The 23,871-nt window shown below is 35.3% G+C and overlaps 1 protein-coding gene across 1 annotated transcript; it reads right to left on the reverse strand.

Annotated features, from left to right (window-relative positions):
• Nucleotides 1–1,987: 1,987 nt before the first annotated feature.
• Nucleotides 1,988–23,871, reverse strand: LOC126974798 (brain-specific homeobox protein homolog). Its single transcript, XM_050822477.1, has 5 exons — nucleotides 23,472–23,871; nucleotides 19,179–19,286; nucleotides 16,063–16,218; nucleotides 3,790–3,836; nucleotides 1,988–2,190 (listed from the first exon to the last, which is right to left on the reverse strand). Exons 1-5 carry the CDS (start codon nucleotides 23,758–23,760, stop codon nucleotides 2,080–2,082), a joined length of 711 nt encoding a protein of 236 aa, XP_050678434.1. The 5' UTR covers nucleotides 23,761–23,871; the 3' UTR covers nucleotides 1,988–2,079.

Below are 23,871 nucleotides of genomic sequence, written 5' to 3' on the forward strand. Positions count from 1 at the left end.
ATTCTATGTGTGTAAAGAAGTAGAATGAATGCAGAATAAATGCAGTAGAAGTAAAACCTTTGCGAAGAATTCATAGCAACACTTGCTGGTCTTATAAATAAAGAAATCATGAAGTTTTAAATTTACATGAATATTTATTTATAATATTCATCAAAATGATAAAAATAATTTAATTTCTTTTTTACTGCTCAACTTAAGTCAAACTATAAGCCTTTCAAAGAAATTATAAATAAATTCCACAAAAACAATATAGATGTTTCCTTAAATGAATATTTAAACACCTGTTTGCATTTAAAAATTTATCTTGGACAGAAAGCAGTGGACTTTCATCATCAAAGCCAAATTTTTTTTCATATATGAAAATACCCCTTTACAAAAGTACAGAAGTATGTTTTTATATATTTTGTATACTATTATATCCGTTTAATCTGTGAGTTTTAAGACCATTTATAATCGGGACCAAGAATTCTTACAACACTTGCGTTTTTTTTTTATTTTTTTAAAAACTAACTCTAATTTTTCACTTACATTCTTAATATTATTGAAGGAATTGTGGGCTGGCAATCGCTTTTAGTAATATTAACTAAAAAACTTAAGTTTTAGTTGTGGAATGTTACATAGAAGTATTCATAAAAATATTGAAAAAGCTGTCCCATTTTAACTATCCTGGGGTGAATGACCTTTTTCATCGCTTCTCAGCGGCGAATCATTAAAATTAAATGCTCAAACTAATATAAATATATTAAAATTCTCATTATAGTACTAAGTCTAATAATTTACAATACACTACGGTTATAGTATCAATGTATTTCTTATAACTCAATATTATTGCACAAAAACATCAACAAATGTGATATTAAATCAGTTTTTGGTATATTATCATTACAATAATTGTTATGACTAATTTCTACTTTAAACTGAATTTTTTCTGTTAACAGGACAAAAAATGAATGGAGTTGCTATCACACTTTTGTGCTCCATTTGAGAACGAAACATGAGTGGGCAACTCTAGGGTCTTCGCGCTATTTGCAATGTAAGTACAGCAGTGCAGTAAGCAAAAAATACTACCTTTCTTTACAATTTCGTTTTTCGATTGAACATAAAATTTTGTGTAATTAACTAGGTACGTAAATACAACTTTTTTGTGCCCGCCGTACTGCCACGTGTGACTGGTATACATATGGTAACTGGGTGCGAGTGATAAAGATATTTTAGATTATTTAATAAAATGTATATTGATACAATGAAGTTCTCCATTGGCCACATTTGAAATATATTTTACTAAACTATGACTAGATTTTCTTATCATGTGTTGACTAGACTTGTTGGTATAGTGATGAAGTGACAACTTTTTTAACAGCAATCCAAGTAGGGTATTTTTTAGTTAAAATAATTTAAACTAGTTGATGTAGTGACGTTGACTGTTATTTTTAATTACTTATACCAAGTGATTAAGTGACGTTGTTATTATTTCTCAAAAAAAACGATAACGTGTTAAGCTTATAGATATTTAAACTAAGTATAATATAATGTACGTGGTATAGTGGTAAATATTGTTACGTCGCATACATAGTCCATAGTATAAATAATATAATGTAGTTTGAACGATATAGGCTACGTTGCCAGCGTAGTCCACAGTATAAACAACAATTTAATTTTCGTAGCATATTAGTTCAGAGTTTGAACGATATAGGTGTAGCCTATATCGTTGCCAGCGTAGTCCATAATATAAACATTAAACAATATAATTTTCGTAGCATAATAGCCCAGAGTTTGAACGATATAGGCTACATTGCCAGCGTAGTCCGTAGTATAAATAATATAGAGTACGTAGCATAAAAGTCCAAAGTTTTAATGATAATATAGTCTACGTTGCAAACATGGTCCATAAACAAAATAGAGAGTGCGCAGCATAATTAATTATCCATAGTTTAAACGTTAACTTTGCAAACATAGTCTGTAGTTTATACTATATGGACTACGTACCGTAGTTGTCCATAGTTTGAAGAGTATAACGCTCCATAGAATAAATGATATATTACGTTACGTAAACAAAATCGATAGATATTACGTTATCGACTACGTCGCGTAGTGATGTGCATAGCTAGATTCGCCAACTATATCGATGTCGCTGTCGCTATGATCGGTCTCAGAGTCCGACGTGTGAGTTGTCGATAATCTCGAATCATCCTGCAAGAATATAAAATATCAGAGATCGTTTCCAATGTGTGAACTACAGAGATGACAAATAAAGAAATCATTATGAGATCATTTACCAGTGGAAGGCTACTCTGCCACAGGATGCCGGCTAGATTATGGGTACCACAACAGCGCCTATTTCTGCCGTTAAGCAGTAATGTGTAAGCATTACTGTGTTTTAGTCTGAAGGGCACCGTAGCTAGTGAAATTACTGGGCAAATGAGAGTTAATATTATGTCTAAAGGTGACGAGGGCTGTTGTAGCGCCGCTCAGTATTTTTAGATTTTTCAAGAATCCTGAGCGGCACTGCATTGTAATGGGCCGGGGTATCAATTACCATCTCGGTCCTGTCCGTCTCATCCCTTATTGTCATAAAAATAAAAAGTAAAAATTTAAACAATATTTAGGATCACTAATATTAAAATATTAAGAGGGTCAGGCATCAACATACCTAGTAAACATCTATTAATGCAAATTGTACCTTAAGGTATTGTACCTTATAATTAAGATAAGGCGTTAACGCTTATCTTATTAAGGTTCAATTTACAAAGTTACACTTAACAATAAAAATTTTTGTTGTAGGCATATTTTTTTCTTTTAAAAACATATTTTTTCTTGAAAATAAGGGACGAGACGAGCAGGACGTTCAGCTGATGGTAATTGATACGCCCTGCCCATTTCAATGCAGTGTCGCTCAGGATTGTTCCTAATAGTTCTGAGCGGCACTACAATTGCGCTCGTCACCTTGAGACATAAGATATGAAGTCTCATTTGCCCAGTTATTTCACTAGCTACAGCGCCCTTCAGAGCGGGACACAATAATGTTTACACATAACTGCTTCACGGCAGAAATAGGCGCCAGTGTGGTACCCATAATCTAACCAGCATCCTGTGCAAAGGAGCCTCCCATTGGTGAATATTTTTTGGTGGCCATATTTTGAGTTTTAGGCCTTTGTCCAGCAGTGAACATCTTCCGAACATCGGCCGAAATAATGATGACTTTAAGTTTGTTTCTGATATAAATAACACCATAATAGTTAATTAAAACCAATGTTCCGAGTTCGAAACAAATGATACACTTGTCCCGAGTTTTTTTTAGCGATACGGGAACTATTATAAATTAATAATAATAATATTGACACACTTTTACGAGAATCGGATCCAGCATCTTTTATATATTTTAGTTACAAATTTATTTTGTATTATATATTAAAATATTTCAAATCTTGTGGCAATAATATTATCTAATACATTGTTATAATAGTGGTATTATAACAATGTATTGTTATAATAATGGTATTATAACAATGTATTGGATAATTCTTCTATGACGACCCCTATAGTCCAGTTAGTGATCCTGTCTACTGAGCCAGAGGTCCCGGGTTCGAATTCCGGTACGTGCAAACATTTATATGATGAATATGAATGTTTGTTTCCGAGTCATGGATGTTTATATGTATTTAAGTATGTATATTGTATTAAATATATCGTTGTCTTGCACCTAATAATAGTACAGGCTGTGCCTAGTTCGGGGTAAGATAATTTGTGTAAAATGTGCATCAATAATTATTTTCATGTATTCCGTCTTACCTTATTACATTTCAACGGGTGCTTGGTGAAATCCACAGCAACAGCTCCTACAAATAAATGAATTCAATTATTTATAACATCTATCGCGTCCACTTTCAGCATAATAAAAAAAAATTGTGTGCAATTCCAATTCACACGTGGGAGAAGTGAAACCTCCAAAAATATTGGCTCCAAGTGAGATGAATGTAAAATTTCGGGAATTCGACCTTCGCACGACACGCCACAAGTTAGGATATCATCCCCACCAAATGGATGTGTGGCGGTCCTCCACAGTGCGGTTTTCAATGAGCTTTCTTCCACGTACTACAAAGCTGTGGAATGAGCTTCCTTATTCGGTGTTTCCGCGACGTTACGACATGGGTACCTTCAAAAAAAGCGCATACTCCTTCCTTAAAGGCCGGGAACGCTCCTGTGATTCCTATGGTGTTGCAAGAGATTGTGGGCGGCAGTGATCACTTAACACCAGCTGACCCGTACGCTCGTTTGTCCTCCTATTCCATAAAAAAAAAGTCGGGAAGAAGATAATTGTAGGTTTTAGTAATGATCATAGTGATCAAAAAAATAATTTTACATTTTATTCGGATATATTACATAGATTTATTCAGACTCAGAGCTTACATTTTCTATAAATGATACAAGAGGCTTATGGTAACTAAAGTATGAAGTAAATACTTTGGTCTTAATATGCTCAATATGTCTTTGGAATACTGCGTCAATTACTGTTTTTGACCTTGTTGTTGATACAGCGTGACTGCTGCACATGACTGCAAACTCAATCAACGGAATTGCTTTATCCTATTTATTTTTAAGCTATTGCATAGCTTCTATCGCGGGCCTTGAGCGTGGAGACCGAATCCAGAAATTCCGTAATGAAAATAACCTAACACTTACTTACTAGATCTATATAGATATTTCGCCACAGTCATTACAATTGCCGTGGAACAGCGGTTATACGTATGCTTTTTGTGCAGAAGGTCCCAGATTCGACTAGATTTTTTTTAATTTCTTTATTTTTTTTTATCACTTTTTTTTAATTTTTATTATTATGACATGCATTTTTATTTAGTTTCACATGTCCCGTTGTCTGTCTGTAATCAAATCTTGCAAGTAAAATTTTACTCACTTCCCGTTTGCTTTTTTTTAAATTAAATTTACCAAAAAACATACTGCATAAATAAAATAAATAAATAATTATAATTGCATAAGTTGATAAAAAATGCTATGCAATAGCTTTACCGGCAGTCCCCGAGTGCCACACGTCTTTTTTTATTTAAAAAAATTTACATTAAACCTCTAACTGCATATGAGGCCCTGGTACATATTGCTAGGATGACACATGATTACAACCGCTATGAAACACATTATTATCACCGCTACCATATTTATGTTCTCCTGGTGTCTATAATAATAATAATATAAAGCCTTCTTGGTTGTCATGTTCGGAGTAATACATCGTTCTATTTTTTAATTTTACGACAGATGTGAGTTTACTATGTAATTCTTTTGCTAAACCACCATTAATATGTATCTTAGAAATTTTGCCAGCCGCTGCTCGCATGTATGTGAACATTACAGCTATTTCAGTTTATCTTGAAGAAGGTTGTTGAAATGATGCACAAATTTCCTAGCATTACTATTTGCATTTATAGATTAACAGATGACGATCTAGTAAAAAATGGAGATAGCCGAAATCCACTACGTTTTCAGCAACTGTTCGCTTTCAAACTTAGCCAGATTATACTTCGTCGTCAATCGCCATAGTGTAATAACTACTCACTGCACGTTTTATACTAAACTAAATTTCAATTTTTACATAGGCAGTCCCGCATCTACCAGTGGGAGGCTCCTTTGCACAGGATGCCGGCTAGATTATGGGTACCACTACGGCGCCTATTTCTGCTGTGAAGCAGTAATATGTTAGCATTACTGTGTTTCGGTCTGAAGGGCGCCGTAGCTAGTTAAATTACTGGACAAATGAGACCTAACATCTTATGTCTCAAGGTGACCAGCGCAGTTGTAGTGCCACTCAGAATTTTTGGGGTTTTTCAAGAATCCTGAGCGGCACTGCATTGTAATGAGCAGGGCGTATCCATTACCATCAGCTGTACGTCCTTTCTCTCTGGTCCCTTATTTTCATAAAAAAAATCTTATTACGTAGTATTTACATCCTCTTTTAACCTAATGATGAAATTAGATTCATTTTACAATTTTATTACTAGAAAGGATATAATGTGTAGTAGCCCGCGTATAACACTCATAGATATTTAATGTATTCTATATAAATGCAGTGTCAGAAAGTATCTAGTATCTATCCTTAGTTTAACTTACTAGACGTAGACAAATCTATCCTGTTACGCTTACTTACATTTCAATAACCTATTGACAGATAGCATTGGACTACCGGCCGTTTTCAATAACCTATCTATGCTCAGTATTGGACATAACTATGGATAGATAAGATCTTGTCATTAAACGGTGACAGCAATGTATCCATAAGTTAAACTATGGGTGAATAGGTTATTGAAAACGGCCGTTAAGCGTTTTCAATCCGGGAATTATGATGTCAAAAGTGGACCTCGCACTAAAAAACATCATGGGGGTGACGTCAATCTAGCAACGGGTTACTTATTTTTATGTGATCACTGCAGCCCAAACTCTCATGGAACACCAGTGGAATGACAAAGCTTGTCTCTTGCCAGCCTTTGAGAGTATGTGAGCGCTTTTGTGTGTCGATGTGGTAACGACCTGTAAACACCGCACAAGGAAGTCGATTCAACAGTTGGTTGTACGTGACAGAACAATCTGTTCCTCCACCAGTGGGCGTAGCGTGCCTGGGCGGGGCCTCGTATGAAAATATGCTAAATTTTTGCGTAAAATTAAAAGAAATATTTATTCATCATGATAATAATTTATCTGTCACTTTTTCCAGAATGTTTACAAGCAATTTAAATTAAATATACAGTCCCACGGACTAGTAGAAAAATAAGGACTACGTGTCACCTTACATAACAGTGTAGCACCAAAACAAGCCGATTAACATGTAAATACGTAGCCCCATGCACACACTTACACTACTACAGGCCGACAGGCAGCCATTATAAGAATCGTCAATCATCGTCTGTGACAGATCAGTTTACGTCTCAATAAAATATTTTAAATATGCCGTCGTGCGTTTTGAAAACTTGTAAAAACAATACAACGGAACATAAAAAGTGTCAAGGAATACCTTTCACAGGTAAGCCAGTAGTTATAACTTTATTTTCTTTTCTTTTCATAATACTGTTCGCGATGAACAAAAGAAATATTGATATCTTCTAAAAGATTTATATTTCGTTTGTCTTAACAGGATTAGATAAAATAGTTCTTGTGTAGTTGAGGTGTCGTGTGCAAGTAGCTGAAGTAGTCTTCTACTTCAGCTACTCTTGCGAATGAATGAGTTATATTTGACAGATAGATGAAGGATGAAGTATGATTGACAGAGTAGGTAAATGGAGTAATATTAGAGTAATTGTTTGATAGGTTTAGGTGTATGACTCGATATAATAATAAGATTAAATTTAATCCAGTCGACGAAAGGAAATCTGGCGCCGACAAATACGAACTAATTCGACAACTGGAACTCAAAATTCGCGCTACGCATGATAATGACGGCCGGTAAATAAATAGGGACTTTACCCGAAAAAGTGGGTAACCCATTTAATGATGTTCTAATTAGATAAATCATTATCTGTTTCAAGATGTAGAGATTTCTTTATTATTTTAGGTTTCCTACAGGTAATGAGCCATGGAAAAATTATTGGGTTCAAATTATAAGGGACTGTAGAGATGAAAATAATTGGATCCGATCCAAAACTAGTGTGGTAAGCATATTTATTGGGAGTTATAAAAAACTACTTGCATATTTGAAATTAAAATGCTTAAGTAGCGGTAATTGTGTACCTTTAGAACAAGTGTCGATATTAATTTGCAGTTCTGCATCTCAAATTATTATTAATACAACTACTCCATCCTATCGCCACAATGGGAATGACGACTCCGTTTCATCTTTGATGTTTCTTCAGGAAATGCAAGAATGTGATGCTGAGCTCATAAAACGGCTAGATATAGAAGTATTGATTTGAATGATGATGATTTTAGAAATGATTTTAGAAAATTAATAGTTGGATATGTTAGTGTTGTACATTTTATTAATAGGAGCATAAAGTTTCACATGTCTTTAGCGCGTTTAACAACATCTCAAAGACTTTATTTCCACAAATTAACGACTTTCAACAATAAGGGTGGGTTGAATTATCCCTCTGAAGATTTATTCCAAATATGTTATATTTCTGAAATGGTGGTTCGAAAGCTTATTAAATGAAATATAACCATATATATTGAAAATCAGCATAAATTTATTTTAAGAAAAATATTGGAAAAGCTTACTACTAAGAACAAAATTTTTGTAAATTTAAAAGATCAACATGAATTTGCAGGATTATATCATAAAATTAGCCTAATCAGATGTGTTGCTGAAAAATTTTTAAGTGTCAGATTTCACCACATTTCCAAAATAGAAGGAATCGTAAGATCTACAGATAGTAAGAGGTAGGTATATAAAAAATTGACTTAAAATAAAGGGTTTTAGGATATTTTAATGTGGTAATAAATATTTGAAGTGAAACTTTTTTAGAATTATTTAAAAAGCAAGACGATAGAGGCGATTATATATATAATCTTAGATTTTTGGGGCTATAAATTTGCGTGGTGGTTTAAATGATAACCCTAATGCCAAAATACTAAAAGGCATCATTCGGTTCAATTGTTGTGCCAATTGGAACTAAAAACGTTGAAATCAGGAAACTGTATGCTAACGAATACGAACACGAAACACTACAAAACGTCGGTATTTTGATGTGTTATTTTATAATAATATAACTGCTACATCTTCACGGACTGATGATGCAAATAAGAATAAAAGTGACGGTTATATTAAAGATATCTTAGAAGAACTGGAGGCATAATGTCTCGTTTACTAATCACCAAGGTTGTCTAGCAAATAGTTGAATATATAGCTGGTTTTGTGGTGAGACCTCTATCTCACCATATAAAATGCTGAATGATTGAAAATGATTTATTTTTTCAATACTTTTCAATCAGTATTTTAAATCAGTAACACACATATTTTTATTATTTTGTTGATATTTAGTCCTACATGATAAAGATCAATTATAAATAGCAGAAACGAAAATATAAAGAAACTAAAAAGTTTGAAATTAAATTTTGTCTTTCCTAAATGACGCTGTACCAAGAACAGAATATAAGACCCTAAGATTATATGTGTACTCTGTAAATAAATAACTATAACGCACATACATAGTTGTTTTTTCTAAAAATCTACTTGTTTTATACCGTCGGTGGCAAACAAACGAACTACAGTTCCTGGATTATTTTTTTTAGGTACTAACTTTTCTTATTTTTTAAAATTATAAAAGTTAGTACATACATTAGTACATTTTTATTATGTAATTTATCTATTTACTCATATACGCCTCCGAGATATTTATTTTTATTTTAGGAAACAATCTATCAGAGCTTAAACAATCGGAGTTAAAAGTAATTGTGGCCATATATGACTAATTAAGGGAGAAAAAATTGTGATACTGGTATCCCTCGTAAGCACACACACACTGGCTTAAAGGTGCCTCACTTGCTAATATCACGGCGCGGAGTCCTTCTTTTTTACTAGTCCGTGATGCACTCCTTGCTTTTTTTCTTTTATTAAGTAATTAAATAGAAGTACTCATGGAAATCCACAACACATTTGTAGTAAAGCTTAACTGATTGCTGAAATAAAGTTTTAGAAAATAGTAAACGAGTACCGACATTATAGAAGAGAAATCTAAAATCTCTCATCAGGTCTACTCATAAGTTAATCACAGGTAGAATGAAAATATTAGACCTTTAAACATAACGTAAGAGGAATTATATAGGAGGTTCTTAAGATATTCTCAGTTTTTCTCGTAGGTAATTTGTTAAAATTAAAGACAAATTATAAATAAAACAGCCGTTATGGAAACTAATCACTAAAATAACTCCGAAGAGCGACGAATCTCCCACCCTCTAACACCTCATTTCATTTAATTATAAACTTTATCCTCAAAAGCCAGAGTTGAATCTTGCACATCGTGAATTCCAAGACACCGGTTGCCATAGCAACGAAGACGGCAGCCATCTTGTCTTCGTAATTGAGTTATGGAACGTCTTGAGTTGTGGCGCGAAAGCAGCGATTCCAAATTCAATTTGCCCGCCTTTGAGGTTGGCTTCTCCCAATTATGTGTTTTCTTTCGCATGGCAACTTTGTATTGGGAAAAGTTCAACTTAACTTCAAGCACTTTAAGCATCACTCACGTACCTTACCTCAACGTACTTTAACATATACAAAAAAAATAGAGTCTAAATTTGACCCATCAAGATTGCTTTTTGCCCATAAACCTAACGGGGGTATATTGCAATCGAGTATATTAAAAATGATTTAAATATTTCTCTTTTAAACACATAAAAAAAACATATTTTTCTTAATTAATTATTTATTTATTTACACAATTTTAAGCGTTACTATTTACACAATTAAATCTATGAAATTTTGAGTATAAGTTTAAGTATAAACAGATTACGTTATACTCCCGCGCGTTGTAACAGGGATTTAATCTAGTCATGTGAATGTCTGCGTAATTTTTAAGTTGCAAAAAGTAAGAAAAGTGTAAATGCTGCACGTGACGTCACTACGATGGCGCCTTGACCACATCTCTTCGCGAAGGGGTTACAGAGATAAAAGAGCTTTGTGTAATACATGTGTAGTTGGAAAGACAGATAGAGTCGAGTAAAATAAGCGAGCGGCATTACAGTAGTAATAGTTATTGAGAATGATATATTGAAATTGTTTAATCACGTAGAGAAGATGGATGAAACTACGTTAACTGAAAATATTGATAAAGCAAATGTTGATGGAAAAATGTTGGGAAAAATGAAAGTTTGCAAAAGAGTTGATGCACGCAGAAGATGGGGAGGACAACAATAAATGTTTGTTCTCAATATGTGCCTACTAACTTGACACAAATTTATTTAAGGTGCATTGGGGCAATTACGAAAATGGGTATATTCCAATTTTTATTAATTTCTACCAAACGCAGCGACATTTCTTTACTGGCAATATATGATTAGACGCCATGTTAATCACCCGCCGAGGCTTCAGTTTACGTCAGTCGCTTACTTACATTAGCCGGCCGTGAAACGTGTCAAGTTTTCTGAGACGAGTGTTTTTTCGCGCCATTTTTGTCTTTCGGATTAACCCCAACCACGATTTCTCAGCTACATGGTAAGTTAAACGAAAAATAATATGTTTCTATCATAGGTTATCGTTTTTATATAAGTGTCATGCTGCACAATAGGTCCTAAGTTCGTTTTAATTATTTAATCGGTATTCCCCCGTCGGGGTGATTCCAATAGGAGTCACATTTTTTTAGAAAAAGCCATTGCATCTCAATCTATGATAAAAAATATATTTTTTTAACACGAAAGTAAATACACTGTGGTACCAATCATTAACATTTATTCAGAGTTATATAAACTTGTACATAACAATGAAATATTGAATTAACTCAAAATAATCTAGTCCATTTTAAATAAATGTATTTATTTAACTTCGTATACGTTATTTTGAGAATATTTATAATGTATTCTGATTATAACTTTCTAGCGGGGTTAGGGTCTAGTCTAGGTTTATAAGCTTCAGTAATTCAGGAATCCACTTACATGTTCATTTTTTTTTCAGTTTCATCATGCCTCGTACTTTTATACGAAAAAAAATTAAATCATACACGTCAGATGATCTGCCCCATGCCGTCTATGAAGTGAAAAATGGGGAACTCACAATATATAGTGCAGCGCAAAAACACGGTATTCAAATTCAAATTCAAATATTTTTATTCAAAATAGGATTTATAATCACTTATTGAACGTCAAAATCTACCACCCATTCAAAAGAGACTGCCTCAGACCTGAGAAAATGGGCGCAAGAAACTCAGCGTAGACCACCAGCTATACCCTGGAAGGAAGAGAAACGATTGGCAGATGCTGTTAAAATCTTGGAAAAATGTGGGTTTGGACTATCGATACATGAAATATTAGATCTCGTTGGGGAATATGTTAAGCTTAATAATATTCAGACACCGTTTAGGAACAACATTCCAGGGCCCGACTGGTTTATAAATTTTCGGCGACGTCACCGACTTTTTATAAAAAAAGCACAACCAGTTGATAACGTGCGAACAAAATTACCGATCCATTTGTCATTTCTGAGTACTTTCAGTTATTAGAACAAACATTGAGAAAGTTGAATCTTTTTAAATGTCCCCACTTAATTTGGAATCATGGTGAAACATCCATGTGTCTTGATCCACCTAAAACCAAAGTGGTGGGAGAAATTAATAAGCTGTGCTCAAGAACAACACATGGAACCGGAAAAGAAAACATTACAGTTTTGACAAGTGTAAGTGCCTGTGGCAACAAGTTACCACCTCTGATAATTTACAAAGGCAAGTATGTGTGGGATCAGTGGATGGCTGAAAAACAAGACTATGGTTTCGAAATATCTTATGCGGCAAGTGCCAAAGGCTTGGCAGACGCTGTTAAAATCTTGGAAAAATGGGGGTTTGGACTATCGAGACATGAAATATTAGATCTCGTTGGGGAATATGTTAAGCTTAATAATATTCAGACACCGTTTAGGAACAACATTCCAGGGCCCGACTGGTTTATAAATTTTCGGCGACGTCACCGACTTTTTATAAAAAAAAGTACAACCAGTTGATAACGTGCGAACAACGTTGATCAACGACCGACAGTACGGCTTTCGCCATGGACGCTCGGCAGGTGATCTTCTGGTATACCTAACACATAGATGGGCGGCGGCTATTGAAAGCAAGGGGGAAGGTCTGGCAGTTAGCCTGGATATAGCGAAGGCCTTTGATCGTGTATGGCACAAGGCGCTTCTCTCAAAACTTCCATCATTTGGGCTTCCCGAGAGCAAGTGTGATGTGATAGTGTGATAGATGTGCAAGTGGACCTCCAGCTTCCTCACTGGGCGTAGCATACAGGTCGTTGTCGACGGATATTGCTCGATCCCGAAGCCCGTGAATGCTGGAGTGCCCCAAGGCTGTGTGCTATCTCCTACGCTGTTTCTTCTGCATATCAATGATATGTTGGACACCTCCAACATACATTGCTATGCGGACGACAGCACTGGTAATGCCGTATACACGGACATGCCGGTCTCTCTCGGGAAATCGTCGACCAGTGCCGGGAGAAACTTGTGTCTTCTATCGAGTCCTCTCTCGAGAAGGTCGCAGAATGGGGTAAATTGAACCTAGTCCAATTTTACCCCCAGAAGACTCAAGTTTGCGTGTTTACCACTTAAAAAACCCCATTTGTCGTATCACCGCTCTTCGAGAACACTTCTCTTATATCCGCGCCTAGTATCGGAATACTGGGTCTCGAAATCTCGAGCGATTGCCAATTCCGTGGCGATCTGGAGGGAAAAGCCAAATTGGCTTCGAAGAAGCTGGGCGTCATCAATAGAGCACGGCAATACTTCAAGCCGGCCCACATTCTAGCGCTCTACAAAGCGCAGGTCCGGCCACACATGGAGTATTGCTGTCATCTCTGGTCTGGCGCACCCCAGTATCTGCTCGATCCATTTGACCGCGTGCAACGTAGAGCAGCTCGAATTGTCGGGGACTCAGTGCTCTGTGAACGGCTGGATCTCTTGGCGTTGCGTAGGGACGTCGCATCATTGTGTGTCTTCTACCGCATTTATGTTCCGTATCCGTGTTCCGAAGAGCTTTTTAACCTGATTCCTGCCGCCGAATTCCACCTTCGCACGACACGCCACAAGTTAGGATTTTATCCCCACCATCTGGATGTGTGGCGGTCCTCCACAGTGCGGTTTTCAAGGAGCTTTCTCCCTCATACTACAAAGCTATGGAATGAGCTTCCTTGTGCGGTGTTTCCGGGACAATACGACATGGGTACCTTCAAAAAAAGCGCGTACACCTTCCTTAAAGGCCGGTAACGCTCTTGTGATTCCTCTGGTGTTGCAAGAGAATGTAGGCGGCGGTAATCACTTAACACCAGGTGACCCGTACGCTCGTTTGTCCTCCTATTCCATAAAAAAAAAAAAAGAACGAAATTACCGACCCGACCCATTTGTCATTTCTGAGTACTTTCAGTTATTAGAACAAACATTGAGAAAGTTGAATCTTTTTAAATGTCCCCACTTAATTTGGAATCATGGTGAAACATCCATGTGTCTTGATCCAACTAAAACCAAAGTGGTGGTAGAAATTAATAAGCTGTGCTCAAGAACGTCACATGGAACCGGAAAAGAAAACATTACAGTTTTGACAGGTGTAAGTGCCTGTAGCAACAAGTTACCACCTCTGATAATTTACAAAGGCAAGTATGTGTGGGATCAGTGGATGGCCGAAAAACAAGACTATGGTTTCGAAATATCTTATACGGCAAGTGCCAAAGGCTGGATGGAGGCAGACATATTCCTCAATTATATGGAGAAAATATTGATACCAAGTCTAGGCTAAAATTGATCTCCTTAAAAGTAAATAATGTGATAAATAATAAACAATACTAAAAGTTAGTTTTTTTATTTCTACTTTATATTATAAGTATGACAAAAAATATGTATTTAATGTTTGATAGCAAAGATTGAGAACCACATCTTCTTTGTGGGGCTATTCCGAAGCCAATATATCACCATAATGTGATGATCTATGTTCTAGCCAATATTTTAAAAGTAGTTTTAGAGAGGGATAAGTCCGAACCAAAATTGAATACAGGCTATAAACGTGATCGTAATAAAACGCATTTTTGAATGCATTCGTAATTACCCCAGGGTATTTCGTTACCTGTTTAAGAAAAAAATGAGTCAAGTTTTATAACCCATACTTTAGAAAAACTAAGCATGTTATCCGGGACTACTTTACATAAATAACTATGCCATTTACTCGAATAAACAAAAGTAAAATAATATGATTGCTAATTAAAAAAAAAAAATATTTATTAAAACGTACAAGTTCCGTCATGTCTTCGAAATTTTTGTCGGTATTCCCCCAACGCACCTTATATTCTTTTCAGAAATTGTGATAATCATAATATTACTAACAGAAACAAATATGAAATTATTATGCCTACTAGTCCGCTAAGTCAAGTTAGAACCCTCCTTGAGCTGTGTATATTCTACTACCGAAATCCAGAAGACATATCAATGATGAAGTGTATTGTATTACTCCTAAATTAGTAAATACCTAGGAGAACAATGCTATGATAATATTGAAAATATTTAGATTCCTCGTAAGTATATAATTTTGTCCCACCACATTCCAAACACACACATTTTTACACATTTTAGCATCTTCAAAATTTGGCAAAGCAATGCAAAATGACGACTGCCAAGTTAAACAGTTTATTGGTATATTAATCATTTGGAAATAAAATACAATTGCGATGCATTAATCTGGGAGAAAAATGTGTTACTATAACTTAACGACGACACGATTTGCTACATATACTTGCCAGAGATGAGGTAATGAATGGATCCACGATACGGCGATTGTGAAATCCGAAAAAGCATAGTTAATAGGAAAACGTTCCTTAAAAATGTCATAGACGTAGAGAAGGACTTTAGCGAGCAACAGTGCTGCACAAAGTTCCAAACGCGCGAGCGAAGCGAATTTAGGTGATGCTACCTTTGACTTGGAGCAAGCCAGAGTTAATGAGACATCTCCAGTAGGGCAAGTCACGTACACACCCATATGCCTATATATGCAACACCCATATGCCTTTATACTTCCATCACCGCATCCGACAATATGCACTTTGCAACCTGCAGCTATACCTAAGTGGCGAAGAATTTGTAAATGTGATAACAGCGGTAGCATGTTTGAACTAGTTATAATGAATTGCTATGTCCTCAGGAACATCTTCATCCTAACTTATTTGCGCTAGCCACAACTCCTGAATAATTAATTGAGCAAATTAATATTACCGGAGCGACTAAGCCAAGAATGTCGAATAAGTTGGCAATAACTGACAATATAATGCGTTTAGTACAACTGTGATCTGCGACGTCAATTGTAAAGGTAAAACTTTAATTTGATATTTAAATAAAAGATTTAATTCTAGATTCGAATAAGGTCACTTCAAAGTATTATTTCTTACCTTTCTGCTGCATCTTCCTCATCTGTTTCTTGTGCTTCATCCGCCTGTTCTGGAACCAGGTCTTCACTTGCGTCTCGGAAAGGTTGAGGGCTCCAGCTAACTCCACGCGCTCTGGTGTTGACAGGTAGCGTTGTGACTCAAACCGCTTCTCAAGACCTGCTCAACAGCAAAGTATTTTAATTGTTTTATGTTTGTTTTTTATGACAATAAGGGATGATACGAGCAGGACGTTCAGCTGATAATAATTCATACGCCCTGCCCATTAGAATGTAGTACCTCGTGATTCTTGGAAAACCAAAAATTCTGAGCGGTACTACAATTATTGCGGTCGCCACCTTGAGACATAAGATGTAAAGTCTCATTTTCGCAGTAATTTCACTAGCTACGACACCCTATACTGCTTCACGGCAGAAAAGGCGCCGTTAGGTACCACACCCATAATCTATGCGTGCAAAAGAGCCTCCCATAGGTAAACGCCCTTAAGTTGCCTCTTATGACACCCTTGGGCCTGGGAGTTTCCTATTAAAATTCAAATATTTTTATCCAAAATAGGATGTGACAATACTTATTAAAAGTCTTAAAAAACTACCACCCATTCCAAATTGAATGCCTCAGACATAAAAAAAAATTGTTAACAAAGTAAAATTGGACAATTATTAAACTTATTATTTAATAGGCTGAGGGAGGTCGCTCCATTCCCATTCTGTGGTATCATAAAGAATGTCATTTATGTTATAGAAACCTTTACCACACCAACGTTTTTTAACAATTCTTGTGAATAGCGTAATACTTTTGTTTTGAACATTTTCTTGGATCTTGTTGTAAAAGCATATACATGGCCCAAAAGACACAAAAGACTTACTAACTCGACTTAGCCGAGTAGTAGGCATTATAAGATTATGTCTGTTCCTGGTGTTAGCATTATGGTTATTACATTTTCTAGCATATTCACAGAAGTGCCTATGAACATACATTATCAAGAATATATTGAGAAGCAACAGTCAAGGTGTTAATTACTTAGAATTTTGCTCTCAATGATGCTTTAGGACCTAGGTTATGAATAGCGCGAATAGCCCTCTTCTCCAGCACAAATATTGTATTAATATCGGCAGCGTTGCCCGATAGCAATATACCATAGGACATAATACTATGTAAATAACTTAAGTATACTAGTCGCGCCGTATTCGCGTGTGTGGCAGTTAATTGTCTAATCTTTTTAACCGCGTATGCTGCAGAACTAAGGCTGTTCGCCAATTCTTCAATGTGAGGGCTCCATTGTAATTTGGAATCCAGAGTAATGCCAAGAAATATAGCAGATTCCACAGGTTTTATCCCATCTCCGTTTAACAAAACACTTGCATCACCATTTTTGACATTTGGTACGGTAAATTTAATATATTTCGTTTTCTTGCTATTGCAATTGTTTGATAGCGGTAAACCAGTACACGATGTCAGTTAGAATATCGTTCACTTCGTCATACAGACCTTGGTTTCTTTTCACTTTGAAAATCAGTGAAGCGTCGTCCGCAAACAATACTACCCTATGTTTTTTCTGTATTCTTATACAGAAAGATGATAAAGATTTGCATTAAAGGTGTTATAAATTAAATCTTTATTAACTTATTTTATACTTTTTAATTTTCGAAGTCGGTTTTTTTAAACGTCGTTTTTTAATTCCTTACATTTTAGTGTCATTAATCAGATAAACTTTAAGATTTCGTTCCTTTTTATTGTCATATCTTAAAATGAATCCTGATAAAACCAAGGTAATGACAAAACCAAAAATAATAAAATCAGTTTGTTCGGAAAATCTTTGGAATACGTAAATTCTACTACATCTGAAAGAAATTTTTAAAGGGTCATTCTCTCTGCATTTCAAATAGTTTGTTATGGACACCTGCATTCTGCAATCTCTCACATAAGGCTGTCAAACGTGCACATAAAATACAAAAATAAAAACAAAACTAGCGATCTGCCAGAAAGCGTTGGAAAGGAGTATGTTGAAAATCAGAGAAATTCAAAAGATTAGAAGTGATAGCATTAGGAAAAGGCCAATACTGATAGATGCTCTTGAGTACGATGTAACACAAAAGTGGCGCTGGGCAGGTCATGTGGCGAGATTCATAGACAACAGATGGACAGTAGAAACGACAATTTGGGAAGGAACATCTGGCAAAAGAAAAAGAGGCCGCCCAAGAAACAGATGGGTATATAATAAGAATGGCAGGAAAAGAATAGAGAGGAAAAGCACAAAAGAGGTATACATGGAGTAAGCTGGAGGAGGCCTTTACCCAGAGTGAGGTTCCAATAACATAACTTTTATATCATACATGTAGTCGTAAGATAATATTTTGTATTCAAAGATTGTTGGAATCAATAAAAGGCTTATTATTATTATTATATTAAAAAGTAATATTTTTAAGTTGTTATGTGTAAGCCCACGAATGCTTCTGCGTGCCTTAAACAATATAGATCCCCTATTTCATGTTCTTGTGAGACACTGAAATATCGTGAAGAACGTTTGTTAGCTTGACTTGTTATGAATGACAGGTAGCGTAAGAGCCAGTTATCGACAAACGGGTTAGTAATTATAATATGAGTATATATAATCAATCTAAATGAAAACTCCGAAAAAAGCCGTCCACAAACTATTATAACATCATCCAAGTAAATATTCATATTCATATAATGAAACCTACTGTGCCAAACTATGTCAATTTTTTATGGGACCAAGTGGCAAACATTTCGCATCAAACTAAAGAAGAATCACGGAAATCGGATCATAAATCTCAGCGAAATCGGTGTACATAGTAATAATAACAAAAAATACTAAACGAATTGAGAACCTCCTCCTTTTCGAAATCGGTAAAAAAAGATTCAAAACAGTAAGAAATTTCTTAAAATAGGCTTTTCTTTACTCCTGAAGTTCTGGGACCAATATTTATAATTTCCCAGAGGGAAGAAAATACGGCTGAAAACAGGTAGGTACTCTCGGTTGCGCATGCCACGCATACTTCAGGCATTTTGAATATAAATTCATTGTTAAATATATTAAATATGGTATAAGAAATGAAAAAAGCACTTGTTGAATAGACTAGTAATTGTTAATAATTTACCTGTCAACTGAGGGTCTGAGAAGACTGTCCTGGCCTTCCGTCGGCGACAGTGCTTCAGAGCTGATAGGGAGAGTTCCGTTGGCGTGAATAGTGCGTGGTATGGCACTCCTACAAACACAATTCAAAGTCAAATATTTTTATTAGAAATGGGATATAATATTGAAAGACAAAAGCTTCCACCCATTCGAAAAAGTATGCCTCAGACCTGAGAAGAACGGGCGCAACAAACTCAGCCGGCTTCTTCTTTTTGTTAAAAAAAAATGCTTACAATGTAATATCGTACAATAAAACTTATTATTTAATAGCCTGAGCTGTCGCTCCATTCCCAATCAGTGGTATCATTAAGAAAGTAATTTATGTAATAGAACCTTTACCACAGAAACTTTTTTTAACAATTCTTTTGAATTTCGATTACGACATTGTATTAATCATGTGAACATTTTCTGGAATCTTGTAGTAAAAGAATATATACAACGCCCCACAAAATACTAATTACTCGGCCTAGCGAAGTAGTAGGCATTGTAAGTTTATATTCGTTCCAGATGTTAATTTTATGGTTATCAAAGTGTCTAGCAAATTCACTTATGTGCCTATGTACATGCATAACATTATCAAGAATATATTGAGAGGCAGCAGTGGCAATGATTTTAATTAAGGTGGAGGTTTAATGATTAGGTGGAGAAAATCAATTCCAGGCAGCTTTATCATTTAAATAATCTTGGATATTGTAATAGCTTTTGCTGCTTAGTTTACTGTTTGTGAAGGCTTCCATTTTATTTATAGACATATTTGCTATCTGCTCGGAGAGTTTATTATAGAAACGAATACGTTGTCATTTAAAAGAAAGAAAGAAAAATATACAGAAATAAACAAAAATATACAGTTACGCGCGTTCTAATCCTTTAAAAAGCTTTTATTGTTTATTCGCTATATTTATAATATGTGCTTATTTAATTTTCATTTTATGCTCAGGTAAGAACTAGGTATGTATCACTCGGGAGGAGTAAGTTCACTACTCTACTACACACTACGGTCGACTACGCGCTACGACTAACGGCCGTTCCCAATATAATATCTACAGATAGAGATAAATTACTACCCTCTACTGTCAGTAATTAGCTGTCAATAATCTGAAGCTCTCCCAATATACCTGTTGAGTCATTCTTATCGCCTTATATTGGGACGCATGAATTGCAATTTCCATACAAACTTCTATCGCTGGTAAGCTATACGTCGTCCCATTGACAGACATTAGTTACGATTTTTATCTCAAGTAAGTGATATTGGGAACGGCCTATACTTTAACTGCGTAGCAAATTCAACATTGAATCTTATTTCGTTCGTATGTCATGGATTTTAACATGGAACCCAAATGTAATTTCTAGTATATTAATATTATAAGTGATAAAGTCAAAGTCATATTAATTGCTTGCGTCGGCGTCGTGTGTCGGGTCATCTCTTCCCCTCAAATATATACGAAGCGAACGATGGCTGGTGCATACGTCAACTCATAAACGAGTGCTGCTTGTGGTGCCAGGTTGACCTATTAACTAGCTGATCCGACAGACGTTGTTCTGTGCATAATAGAAAAAAACTCTTGCGGGTGGAGTTCCGAAAAATCCGTTCTTGGCTATTTATAATTAGTTACAAATTATATATAAATAATTTTTATAATTTTTTTATGGAAGAGGACGAGGGTACGAATCATCTGCTGTAAAGTGATCACCGCCGATGTTTTTCCTATTGTAGTTAAGTTATCCCGACGTCACCGAATTGCCTAACGACACGACGCTGGTTTTAAAACCGGATAAGATAGACAAACTCAAAACTCATTCATTCGTTTACCATGGAACGCCACATCCATTGAGTACAGCATTAATAAGTTACTACTGATTAAAAAGAGGCAAGAAACTAATTTTCAGCTTCATCTATACATATATATAAATAAAATTGGAGTGTCTGTTTGTAATATTGAAATAACCGTTTTTTACTACATGTATAAGAATAAATATACGGTACATACACCAAAATAACATTTTTTTAAACTGTCTGTTTGTTCCGACTAATCTCTGAAATGGCTGGACCGATTTTGACGGGACTTTTATTGGCAGGTAGCTGATGTAATAAGTAGTAACTAAGGCTACGTTTATTTTAGAAAAAATCATTTATTTTAGAAACGATCTAACTCTTAAAATCATTTATATGGCAAAACAACGTTTGCCGGGTCAGGTAGTCTAAATAAATTGAGTTGGGATCGCTATTATACTTTTGTACAACCAATTTTTCTTCTATTTATTACTGTTAAAACATAATTTATTAATTAAGTAGTGTTTCTGATATTTTTACCTACGTTAAATCATTTGTCTATATGATTTTTTTAGATAATTTATTCGCCTAGACAGCTTTGAACACGTGAAAATATATAGCGGCGAACTGTTAGCCTCAATTTTCAGCTACACACGCACACTTAAACAAAGCGACTGCGAACACACTAAAGTAATAAACCTGGCCTGTTGTCATACATTAACAGCAAGTGGCTCTTTCTAGACGTATAAATTATCTAAGGTTTTTTATGTAACATAATCCCATTTTAATCAGCCCTTTCAAACTTTGCCGACACACCCTGAGAACAAAGTTCAAAAATAAGGTTACCAAATTCAAATTCAAATTTTTTTTTTCAAAATAGGATTTAAAATCACTTATTGAACGTCAAAATCTACCACCGATTCAAAAGATACTGCCTCAGACCTGAGAAGAATGGGCGCAAGAAACTCAGCGGGCTTTTTTTTTAATATAAAATATTGATTACAATGTAATATCGTACAATAAACATTTATAATTAAAGAGCCTGAGGGTGTTCGCTTTATCCCCAGTCCGTGGTGTCATTAAGAAAATCGTTAATGCTATAATAACCTTTCCCACACAAATGTTTTTTAACAATTCTTTTAAATTTCGTAACACATTTGTTTTGTACATTTTCTGGGATCATATTGTAGAAGCATATACATCGCCCAACAAAAGACTTACTAACTCGACCCAACAGAGTAGTAGGCATAACAAGTTTATGTTTGTTCCTCGTGTTAACATTATGAATGTCACAGTTTCTAGAAAATTCCTCAATGTGCGAATAGCCCTCTTCTGCAGCACAAAGATAGTATTAATATCGGCCGCACTGCCCCATAAAAATATACCATAGGACATAATACTATGAAAATAACTAAAGTATACTAATCTCGCCGTATCTATGTCAGTTAACCGTCTAATTTTCTTAACCGCATATGCTGCAGAACTAAGCCTATTCGCCAATCCTTCAATATGGGGGCCCCACTGCAATTTGGAATCAAGAGTAATGCCAAGAAATATAGCAGATTCCACTGGTTTTACCACCTCTCCATTTAATAAAATATTCGCATCTACATTTATGACATTTGGCGCGGTGAATTTAATATATTTGGTTTTATGATTATTTAACAATAAGTTATTGGCGCTAAACCAGTACACGATGTCAGATAGAGCATTGTTTACTTCGTCATACAAAACTTGGCTTCATTTCACTTTGAATAGAAGTGAAGTGTCATCCGCAAACAATACCACCTTGTGTTTTTTTTCTACAAGGTTAGGTAGATCATTTATATAAATTAGGAAGAGGAGGGGTCCAAGAATAGACCCTTGTGGTACCCCCATACCGAGAGGAGTCCCAGGAGATCTCCTGCCATTCACCTCGACCCTCTGAATATTATTATTTAAATATGAGATCAGAAGATCGAGTGCAGATCCTCTTATACCATAGTGGCATAGCTTCCTGACCAGCGTTGAATGTTGAAGACAATCAAAAGCCTTAGATAAATCACAGAAGATACCAAGTGCATTCTGTAATTCCTCCCAGGCCTCAAAAATATTCCTGATGAGTTCAACACCTGCATCCGTAGTCGAGCGTCCCCTAGTAAAGCCAAATTGTTTTATATGAAGTAACTTATAAGATTTAAAGTGAGTAAGCATTTGGCTTAAAATAATTTTTTCAAAATATTTTTTTCAAATTTTTTCCTTAGTAAAATAAGGGTCGGCAACACCGAAACAGGGCGATAGTTATTCGGGTCAGAAGTGCACCAGTTACCAGAGTACTATTTGAATAGAAAACAATAGAAACATTTGTTATGAAGGTGACCTCTCGAGATGTCGCGGGTTTGAGTCCCGCATCGTTCATAAATTTTGATTACGAATTTAATTCAATTAATCACAGAAGTCAGGGATATCACTTTAAAAATTTTAATTATACGTATATATATTGAGTACCTTGTGATAAAAAGTACGGAGTCTCCACAGCTTTGTAAGCATTCGGTGTATGTAAGTAGGCTCCTAAAGCTCCCATAGCGACTTGTAAATATCCATCTCTTTGTACATGGGGCCTTATTTCACTCGGTGGTTGAAAATACTTTGGTTCATCGTATTCAAACCTTCTTGTGTCTGGTTTTTTGAAGGATGACCTTTGCCCGCGGTACAAAATGTCCTCAATTAAAAAAGATGTTTTCGAATTTGTCTCTTGACGTTTGTCGGGCGAATCACTGCGCGTTTCTTGATTCATTTTGGCGCCAAATCACATAACTTTCACGTTTTAAATATTTAAACCATTTAACAAGTTGTAACTTATTTTAATTTATTATTTTTTATAATGTAAAACAATGCGTAAAACTCA

This window comes from Leptidea sinapis, chromosome 33, assembly GCF_905404315.1.
Source record: "Leptidea sinapis chromosome 33, ilLepSina1.1, whole genome shotgun sequence".
In the NCBI taxonomy this organism is placed as follows: Eukaryota; Metazoa; Arthropoda; class Insecta; order Lepidoptera; family Pieridae; genus Leptidea; species Leptidea sinapis.